Below are 11,450 nucleotides of genomic sequence, written 5' to 3'. Positions count from 1 at the left end.
TAAATCAATCATTAATAAATTTTATGACATATTCATTTTCTATAGTGTATGAAAATTTGCACGTATCATTGGCAATTTGGGTAAAGCCCATCGGGCCTACCCGTCCGCACATTTTGGGCGGGCAGGGCATGAAAATTGTGTCCATCCGACCTAAAATGTCCGTCCAACATGTCCTTTAAGCCCATGGGCATTTCAAATGGGCGGACATGGCGGCCCATGTGCATCAATGAACACTAAAATAAGAAATTTGATGGGTGAAGTATGACAAGAGTAATTATGTTCTCAACACTTGAGTGCGGGTAGCAATTTTCCAAAATATAATATCTTACATGTATGTCTTAAGTTTTTTTTGGAATAACACACTTTATTTTTACTCTTATTATTTTTTATCTTTTATATTTATTTTTTTGTTTTATATCAGTTAGGTTTGGACGTTTAGTCATACTTTTTTCTAATTCTACACTCAATTCAATAATTATATTTATCATTATTAAATTCTATTTTTCTTACATCTTAGGAAATAACAATATTTTAATCAAAATTTTGTTTTGCTTAATATATAAATCTTAAATGATATTTTCTTCATCTCATTTTAATATTCATGTTTTTGTTTTATATTTTTAAATTTAATAAAATAAGTTTCACTCTTTTACCCTTATTAAATAGAGTAAATATAATTTTGATCCTTAAACTTTTTAAATATGATCCTCAAAATTTGAAAAAATCAAAATTATCTTAAAAATATCAAATATATGTTAAAGTAGTGTCTATCAAGTATTTTAAAAAATACTAAAAATAATAACTATTTTAACTAACGTGTGATATTATTTTGAACCATTTTGATTTTTTCAATTTTTTGATGAATCAAACTATTACACATGAAAATTTTGAGGAACTATTAAATAATTTTACTTTCATTTTTTAAAGTCAGAGAAATGCTTCTGAATTTATGTGCAAATATCTTCAAATTAAAATACAAGAATGAAATGATAGAGTCATAGGAAAGTTTCATCACTTTGTATGCTAATGATAAAAAAAAATTATACTCTCAATAATGATTGATCATTTACATATCATTTTTATCAACAAAAAAATAATGTAACAATAGTATATAAATTTTATACAATATTATATTATCTATCATTTATAATTAATTATTAGATAAAAAGATGTATGCACGGATAATATATAAGTTTTATACACTGTCATTATATCATCCACCATTAAATTTTAATTATTATGGACTTTTCAGAAAAAAGATAATTCAAATGAGCAGTGGATAATGAAATACATTTGTATAAATCTTTACATTATCAATATATATTTTACACTAATTATTATTAGTTGTTCAAAAAATAATTCAAATAAATATGAACTATTAAGAGAATATATAAAGAATTTTTTTATTATTTCTCCTAACTATAAAAAGAACGTATCAAATTAAAATGTAATATATATATATATATATATATATTTATTTATTTATTTATTGTCAATATAAAATTTCATTATAATATCTATATTGACCTTGTTGCTAAAAGGCTCCTGGCATTTTCGACAGGTATTTTTTTTTCAAATGTTTATTGGTTTTTATTTCAATTTAGAACCAACAGAAAAAATATGCTGATTAAGAAGAATATTTTTAATCATTCACTTTTGAGTATGTTTATTGATTTAGAGTGAATGACATGTGTAGATAATAGTGCACTACAATATTCTTTTGGAATCCATGAAATACATAGAATTTGAAGTTTTACAGCAAAATTTTAATTCCAACTTCTTCCAATCCTGTCTGAATTAGTTCAAAATGACAAATTCATCACTGAGTTGTACTAAAAAATGAAGCTTTAAATTGTAATTCAGAAATTAATTTCATTTAATATGTATACACTCACACAAGTTTTTATATTGTCAGTAAATCATTCTATCATTGATTTATTAGTTATTATTAACTCTGAAAAAAAAGAAATACAAATTAATAATGAATGATGTAGTGACAGGATAAAAAACTTTAAGTAACAACTAAAATATAATTTATAAACGGCACACACAAACATGATTAACAAACACATTAATAATAAGTCCTAAACGTAGCTTATCATGAATAATAAATATATTATATTATGTTACTAAATTCTCCAATTTTTCACAACAAAGTGATATATATTTTTTATAAATCAATCATTAATAAATTTTATGACATATTCATTTTCTATAGTGTATGAAAATTTGCACGTATCATTGGCAATTTGGGTAAAGCCCATCGGGCCTACCCGTCCGCACATTTTGGGCGGGCAGGGCATGAAAATTGTGTCCATCCGACCTAAAATGTCCGTCCAACATGTCCTTTAAGCCCATGGGCATTTCAAATGGGCGGACATGGCGGCCCATGTGCATCAATGAACACTAAAATAAGAAATTTGATGGGTGAAGTATGACAAGAGTAATTATGTTCTCAACACTTGAGTGCGGGTAGCAATTTTCCAAAATATAATATCTTACATGTATGTCGGTTTATGCAAAACAAGATGTTATATTTTGTGTTTTTAATCCTACTGTCACAGTATGTATCTATGTAATCTCAAGTACTATGTCATTTTTAGCCTTTTTTTTAATTTAGGGCGGCTCGCAAACCCGTCATGCCCATGTTTAGGGCAGGCAGTGCATGATATTTCATGCCCTATTTAAAAACAGGCATGTCCATGCCCGCCCTAATTTTGGTGGGCATTGTGTGAACATGGACAGGACAAACAAGGCCGTCCTAATTGCCAATGCTATTTGGAGGAGTATATATCATTATCCTATAATAAAAGTGTTGAGGCTCATATTAATAAATGTAATGGCTCTATTATACTGAACAACATTAGCTTACATTCTTTTCTATGTTAATGGGTCTATTAATAAAGAATCAATTTCTCTGTTCTTGCGCTTCATGTTCAAATGCTTCGACTTGGGTTGTTGTGTTTTGGATTTATGTAATTTATTTTTCTATTCTTTCTCATGGTTTTTTGCTCCCTTCTTTAACCCATACTTTGTATGTCCCCCTCAAGCCAGTGAGAGGAGGAGGGAATTTGATAAAGGAGGAGGTGGGAAATTTGAAACTTTAGGTGTAATGATATTGAAATAAGAAACAATATAGACTTGTGTGACGACCCGATTTTCGGTTGATGAAAGATCAATACTACCTAACTAAACCTTAACCAAAGAAAGCTATTCACAAGTTGTGTCTTGTAATCATTCCATTATCAAATAATTGGTATATTCAACTTCAAGAAAAAGGTTATTGGAGTATTCTATTTTGGTTGTTTATCTATATAGTCTTATCATTTTTTGAATGAAGAGTGACCAAAAATATGGCCAAGCTAATAGGCTACTATATTATATACAGTTTGAGACAATTTATCTTTTGCAAATAGTAATAATGAATCGGTCACTAAACATGTGAAACGCAGTAACTCTATACCTATTAGTCACGGTCACATTCTCAAATATTTAGTTCATCTTCTAGTAACTTGAGTAATTCTCAAATACTACTATCTTATCTTAACCACTCTTCTAGAAACTTACTTCCCAGCTTTTTGATATTTGTCCACATTTTGGTGTCTTAATTTGAAAAATTGAAAATGTCCCCAACCATTTTGAACTTGTGATTCGAATTATGTACCTTGCATTTTGGTTGTCTACTCATTAAAGAGGGCAATAACATCTCATGAGATGGTAGGTAGATTAACATAAATGAAGATATGGCTCCTGTAGTCCTTTTCCTTCCTTTTTATTTATTTAAACTCATGCTTTGATTAGGAGTGGGCTAGTTTGAGCAGGATTCACCTCTGTTACACCAAGAAATGAAAGTGAAACAAGGTAAAATGAAAGTGAAAACTTGAAAGAACTTCACTATAATTTATTTGTGGGAGTATATATGAAGCAGCTTTCTATTATATACCATCTACTGCATATTTTTTAGTACTTGAGAGTCTTATATATTTGTTTGGATGATTTTTACTTATTTTCTTTTGTTTATAAGTTCTTTTACAAACTAAGCTTGTTTGAGTCAGAATTTGTAAAAAATATAAATAAAGAAAAAGAAGCAATAAATAACAAATTGAAGTTTGACTAGTGATTTGTTTTTTTAATTTATAATTTTACAAATATAATCACAATCCAAAAAACACAACTTGTATATTATACTAACCATCTAATGCCATGTGTCATATCAGATTTTCGAACTTAATTATAAAAAAATCTAGATCCATTAAGTTTAGATGTAACAAAAACAGGTATATGTGGGCTTCGCCTATTTTCCGGTTTTTGACCAATGTTGCTGTGCTTTGTCCTTGAATCTTAATCAATAACAGACCATTTCACCTATGGTCTATTGATCTATGCGCCGAGTAAAGAACCATTAGCTTCAATATCATAAATGTAACCCAAAACCTTAAAAAAATATGTTTATCATCTTTCCCCTTATATTTTTGTTAAACTATTCATTGTGAAACTTATTCCCCTCACACTTGATACCAAAAATGGTGAGTTCTATTATTATTAATTCTGCATTGGTTAACTTGTAGTAGACTTAGACAATGTAATAAGGTTGGTAGAAACATGGGCGAAGCAAGGGTACCCCCCTGGCATTTGGAGACAGTTAACTCACTCGATCCCTTAAACTGATTTATTAATATGCAAGGCAACCAAGTCAAAAGGTGAGGAAACTAGAACTATCATTATTACAGGAGCAGTATTACTTGAACATACATAACCATGTGATTTTAAGGATTTAGATAAATTGCAGATTATAAAGTAATAGTTTAAAAATTTCTTACACTATCACAGTAGTATCACTACCATGGCATACATTTTCCCTCTATTAAGATAACACTGTATTCATAAATATATCTATTATATATTTCAACTTTTACTTACTATAAGACTTCACTTTTACAATATCTCATACAGGTTCACGTTAGAATATGATATATCATAAAATATTCCATCATTTACGCAAAAGCAATAACCTGGTTGGCAAGCAATAGTGCCTAGTAGACCGGTCCATCTTTATTTATTTTAATAAAGTTTCTGTTCCTGCATAAAACCTCAACAGAAAGCACAACAAGACAAGTTCTTTTCATTCCTATCATCTACTTTTTGCAATTGCTTGTGCAAGCCAAGTCTACTTCACCTTCTGCCTGCAACACAACTACAATTCTACTCCATCTCAAAATCTTCTTTTTTCTCATCTCCCATTCTGTTTGTACCCAATCTCTCATACTCACAAAGTTTTCAGCATCCTTGGAATCTAGTTTGCTTGAAACTGCTTGTATTATTTTGATTTTCATGGATATGACCCTGCACTGAGATTTCTGAAAAAATCATATATATTTTACTGAAAAAATGGCAACATGGGAAAAACAAAGCTCCAATTCCAAAGGGCAAGCATGGTCAGTTAATTTAATACCCCTCCCTCTCTCACCATCTTTAAACATCTCTTATTCTAATCTAAAGTGATTCCTCTTTGCAGGTTCTGCACAACAGGATTGCCAAGTGACATTGTGGTTGAAGTGGATGACATGAACTTCCATCTTCACAAGGTCAGCTCCAAATACACTACAAATACTGTTATGCATACAATAATTTAAATACCTTTATCTATAACTTGTGTGTGACATATTTCAGTTTCCACTAATGTCAAAAAGCCAAAAGCTTTACCAGTTAATAAAGGAGCAAGAAACATTGTCCATCCCGGAAGAAGATCAAATTGTGGAACAAAACTATCACTTGAAATTCTCTGACTTCCCGGGCGGCTCTGAAACCTTCGAATTGGCCGCGAAATTCAGCTATGGTGTCAAGATCGACTTATCGCCTGCCAATGTGGCCTTTCTCCGGTGTGCTGGAGAGTATCTTGAGATGACAGAAGAATACTCTGAAGACAACCTCATCTCCAAAACAGAGAAGTTTCTCTCTCAATTCGTCTGTAAGAGTATCAAGCACTCCATCATAACATTGAAATCATGTGAGAACTTGATGCCACTTGCGGATAGCTTAGGTATAATGCAGAGGTGTATTGATTCCATTGTGGCAAGAGCTTCATCTTTGGATTCAACACTGTTCGGATGGCCGGTGAGTGACACTACTGGGAGAACAACGAAAAGAAATGGAGCACTAGTAACTGTGACTGATACTGCAGAATGTTGGCTTGAATTTGAAGAAATTTTGCTTCTTGGTTTACCTCTCTTTAAGCAATTGCTTTTCGCAATGAGAGGAGCTGAGTTAAACACAGAGTTAATTGAAAACTGTCTTATGCATTATGCCAATAAACACATTCACGGTCTATCAAGGTCCAATCGGAAACCGTTACCATCATCATTTTCTTCAGAAGCACAGCAGAAAGAGTTACTCGAGTCTGTGATCTCAAATCTTCCATTGGAAAAGAATTCCAAGCCTTTAACGAAGTTCCTATTCGGATTATTACGAACTTCGAATATATTGAACGCTTCCGAAGAGTGCAGAGACGCATTGGAGAAGAAGATCGGTTCACAGCTCCATGACGCCACGCTTGATGACCTTCTCATACCAAGCTATTCCTACCTCAACGAAACCTTATACGATGTTGATTGCGTCGAAAGGATTTTAGGTCACTTCTTGCGTAGCTTCGAAGAAGAAAACGTTTCCGTAATCGGCGCAAGATCGCCGGCGCTGATTCTGGTCGGAAAACTCGTCGACGGTTATCTTTCCGAGATTGCTTCCGATGCGAATCTCAAGCCAGGAAGGTTCTACAATCTCGCTATCTCTCTTCCGGATCAAGCGAGAATCTTCGACGATAGCCTCTACCGTGCCGTTGATATCTATTTCAAGGTACGGAACTTATTACAAATTTCTGTTTCTAAATCTGATTAGCAAAATAGAATTAGCTATTAAACAAAATTTTCATTTCAGTTACCAATTTCCATTAATATAATCGATTTATTAGTAAGTGAAAATTTCGGATCTACTTAACTGCAGGCGCACCCGCGGGTTTCAGAAGCGGAGAGGGAGAAGATTTGCGGAGTGTTGGATTTGGAGAAGTTGACACTGGAGGCATGCACTCACGCCGCACAAAACGAGAGACTCCCGCTGCGAGCGGTGGTTCAGGTGCTCTTCTTCGAGCAGATTCAGCTGCGCCATGCCATCGCCGGCACGATTACGGCAGCGACAACGGGGGAGGAAGGTGACACGTGGCAAGTGACGGTAAGAGATAATCAGGTGCTTCGCTTAGACATGGATAGCATGCGGACGCGGGTGCATCAGCTTGAACGTGAGTGTTCCTCAATGAAGAGAGTGATTGAGAAGATTGACGAGCCGGGCCCACAGGGTGGGGGTGGGGGCTGGTGGGCCTCCATGGGCCTGGGAAGGAAGTTTGGGTGCAAATTTAAGACCCAGGTGTGTAATTCGCATGAGCCTGTGGTTGTTGATACACGCAAGGGTAGGCCCAACCATCTGCAACACCATCGTTCTCATCCTGAATAAGCATCATGCTAAGTTGCTAACATTCCCTTGTCGCACGTGACGTGAGAATCATGATTAGAGTAGTTGGGAAGTAGGTCCTACTCATGTTGTAGTGTAATTGATGTACTCTTCTTTGTTACCTGCTCAATCCCCTTGTGATATTCCACACGTAATTTGTAATTTTGTATCATACAATTCTAAAAAACCAAAATAGGAAATCATAACTTGGAATTCTCTTGTGGGATTACAGATATTCTGCTTATCCTTATTGGTTGGTTACAAATTGTTCTTTGGTCCGGAGCAGGATTTCACTTGTTGATCTTAGACAAGAGTTGGGGAATGGGATTTCCCTAAGCACACATATAATATAATGTGAATATTCTTGTCTTCATACAGTTCAAGATTGATGGGATCACCTGTCCCAAATCTTGTCCTAACCATTTATATTTAGACACTTGTATATAATAAGTTATTTTTATAAAATAAGATTAAATTAAAAGATTATTTTTCATTTGTTTGCAAATGCTGATTGGTCAGGGACATCGGGACATGAAAAGTAAAGAAGTGTACTTTAGTTAAAAAAAATTATAAAAAAATGGAATTAATATTCTACATATGATTTTATGAAATTTAATTAGTTAGAGATATGATGACAATATTTTTTTAGAACGGAGGATTCTTATTCGAAAGTGACTCGCATAAAATTGTCAAACTACACCTATCAAAATAAGAAGGGATCGTCTGTCCCAAGAAAACCATATATTCATTTAATAGAATTGCACCAATTAATATGAATATTAATTTATATTTTTATAATTTTTTCAATTAAATAACATATTTTGATTAGTATATGACATGAATGAAAATAAAAGATCTTCATTCTATCAAGATAAGATAATATGGTTGGCCAAAATTGGAAAATTCATAAGGCATGCAACATATTAGATATATTTATCATGACCAATCTTTTTTAGCCTGAAACAACTAAAGTTGGGCTTCCTTGATCTTGTTTTGTTTGGGTTACCATTTTTTCTTCCATTTATTATTTTTTTTTGTTGAGACATTTGGTTTAGTAATAAGTACAATACTAACCATGCAATTTTTTAATATACTCTTATAAAACATAACTTAATAGAGTAAGTGTTTTGTGAAAAAATTATACATCAATATTCAATAATACATATTATTTATAAAAAAAAAGATTAAAAGCACTTAAAGTTTAATTAATTTTTTAATATTATTCAGGATCGATCTATCAAAACCCACAATCGCTTAACACATTATAATTATACTTTTTAACTCGATCTCTATGCACATTAACCCCAACCCATTAGAGTAGGTAGTTTTAACAAGTACCTAAAACAAATGGAGAGATGTGAAAAAAAGTCAAAAAGCCAAGGGAAATAACAACAAGTGTTAAATGGATAACAAAGTTCGGACTATTTTACATTCTCTAACCATCACTTGCAACTTAGAATTAGGGGATCCTCACATCACTCAGCACTCCCTTATTATATGTAAATCTTTCACGGTTTACCGTTATCTTTCTCAACTTCACTTGGTACCCGACAAATACAATACAATAGTATAATACAATTTAACCTCAACAGTTAGGCATATTATAAAGGTGTTGTCTCTGAATTCTTTAAGTTACACGTCTTATATATCTATTTATCCATCTTCATATGAATATAACATATAATATAAAATATAATGTTCATTCACAATTATGTAATAATAATCTTGGTTTTGTGAATTGTGAGATCAGACCTAAAGCACGATGGGTAGATCAATGCAGTATTTGACTATGAAAACGGTTCCTGGAACAGTGAGTTTTACTGATTTTCATATAAATGAGCTCAAGCTTGTGACTGAAAAGCTCTTCCATGATGCTAACAAGTTAGGAGGCTTAGGTTTTGGCACTTCTTCCTTTAAGTGTATGGCTTCACTTGCTGCCATGTAAGTATTTTACACTTTACCCATAATCAAATTTTTATTACACCTATTTGTATCTCAATGTTTTATGAAGCCTAAACATATTATAAAACTAACAATTATTTTGTGTTACACTAAGAATTATTAAATGTTATTATACATGTAACATCGTGCTTACAAACATCTTATTTTTCGTTCGTAGTATATATCTTTTTATAGACAAACCATGTTCTTTCCCTCACTTGAATCTTCTCATCCACATTTATTATATTCCTTAAGCGTATGTTTTTTTTGGTATAATTGAAAGTAGATGCGATATTCTCTGACAATTGTTGATTAGTGGCTTGGTTATACATAGGCAAAATTAAATTGACATATTAAAAGAACGTCATTTCAGATATTTATTGATACTGGATCGCACAAACTGGAGGACAAATATGTTGACTTCGTTATTAGTCCCTTACATATTCTTCAGTTTTCCTGGGTTCATGTTCCGCTGTTTCAGGTGATTATTTATGCTAATTGATACCTTCCTCTTTAGAATTGCATAATGCACCAATGATACTTGAACAAATAAACATTCACACACTTCTTAGTTCTCACATATTCACATGCCAGCCTTTGGACTCTAATCAGTCGTTAACATTAAATGGTTTATATTGTGCATATGTCGCAATGTTTCACAAGTATATATGATCCCTTATAGTTATTTCATGCTGATACTAATTAATACATGTTAATTTCTTTAACCTAGAGGAGAGTTTGGAAAATGGATTGCTTCAGTTGCAGTTGTGCTGAGACTTTTCTTCCCTAGACATTTTCCCCGTAAGTTTCAAGCAACACTTTTAATACAAGAGAAAAGATCAACACACCAATGGACAAAATCATAAGGGCAATGACCAAAAAAGAACAAAACCACCTCCTCCAAACTCTAAACTTAACACTAATCCTAATCAATATTTTTGCACTTCTCTTATAATATTACTAATTTTATATAAATTATAAACTCACTTGTGCTAACTTTTGAAGATTGGCTTGAGCTACCTGGATCAATGATCCTTCTTTTGGTGGTGGCCCCTAACTTCTTTGCTTACAAATGGAGGAAGAACGCGATAGGAATAGTGATAGACCTTCTCATTGGTTGTTACCTACTGCAAGAGCATATTAGGGCTTCTGGTGGATTCAGAAATTCTTTCACACAAAGGCATGGCATATCAAATACCATTGGCATTCTCTTCCTCTTAGCCTATCCTGTGTGGGCCCTAGTTGTCCATTTTGCATAAAGCATTGTAATGAGATAGATATATTATATTCTAGGAGAAGCTTCACAAATGTTTTAATCAATTTTGCATCTTATTACATTGGACACAAACTCATTTAATGACCCATGATATTTTAATGCATTGCACTGAACTCCAATTACTTTGACAAAATTGCATGAAAATTATACAAGGCCTTCTTTATCCTTCGTTCACTGACTTCCAAGCTTAATGCGCAGTTATATGAGCTTGAAATGAGTTTCTTACACAATATAATATTAATTTATTGAATTATAACAAGTGCTCAAAGGAGTATTAAACCCTTTATTTGAAATAAAAACCATTATATAAGTATGTCGTTTAGGAAGTTTTCGTAGGCCTAGTTTAATTCTCTTTGTCGGTCCATGATAAATATTGGGCCCAATATTTCGGGTCAAACCCTATCAAACATAAAAAATGAAAAATGAAAACAAAACCCTAAAGCCTCCTCCCAACGGACCCGATGGCCTATAAAAGCAAAACATGTTCTGCATCAAAAGCCACGGCTTCTATCTATCGAAATCTTCATTCCTTTTCCTTTCTCAATTTGCGTGTTCATGTCTTCAGTTTTATTATTATGTTTGTTATTTCCTACTTCTTTTATTGCTATTGTTCTTTGAATAGTTAGATTATTATATATGAAAGTAAAGGTGTTAAGTTGTGGATATCTCAGTGATGATGAATAATGATGACGAGTCCGATATTTTCCATTCTTAACAATACTGACGACGATTCGAG

The 11,450-nt window shown here is 32.7% G+C and overlaps 2 protein-coding genes across 2 annotated transcripts; both read left to right on the top strand.

Annotated features, from left to right (window-relative positions):
* Positions 4,929 to 7,713, top strand: LOC109331785 (BTB/POZ domain-containing protein At5g66560-like). The gene is made up of 4 exons (XM_019566496.1): positions 4,929 to 5,435; positions 5,516 to 5,585; positions 5,671 to 6,849; positions 6,997 to 7,713. Exons 1-4 carry the CDS (start codon positions 5,389 to 5,391, stop codon positions 7,498 to 7,500), a joined length of 1,800 nt encoding a protein of 599 aa, XP_019422041.1. The 5' UTR covers positions 4,929 to 5,388; the 3' UTR covers positions 7,501 to 7,713.
* Positions 8,968 to 10,723, top strand: LOC109331038 (cold-regulated 413 plasma membrane protein 2-like). The gene is made up of 5 exons (XM_019565319.1): positions 8,968 to 9,088; positions 9,248 to 9,438; positions 9,812 to 9,919; positions 10,169 to 10,239; positions 10,444 to 10,723. The coding sequence occupies exons 2-5, from the start codon at positions 9,260 to 9,262 to the stop codon at positions 10,695 to 10,697; spliced, it is 612 nt and encodes a 203-aa protein (XP_019420864.1). The 5' UTR covers positions 8,968 to 9,088; positions 9,248 to 9,259; the 3' UTR covers positions 10,698 to 10,723.

Source organism: Lupinus angustifolius, chromosome LG17 (genome assembly GCF_001865875.1).
Source record: "Lupinus angustifolius cultivar Tanjil chromosome LG17, LupAngTanjil_v1.0, whole genome shotgun sequence".
NCBI classification, from domain to species: Eukaryota; Viridiplantae; Streptophyta; class Magnoliopsida; order Fabales; family Fabaceae; genus Lupinus; species Lupinus angustifolius.
This window is presented reverse-complemented; position numbering and strand designations above follow the sequence as displayed.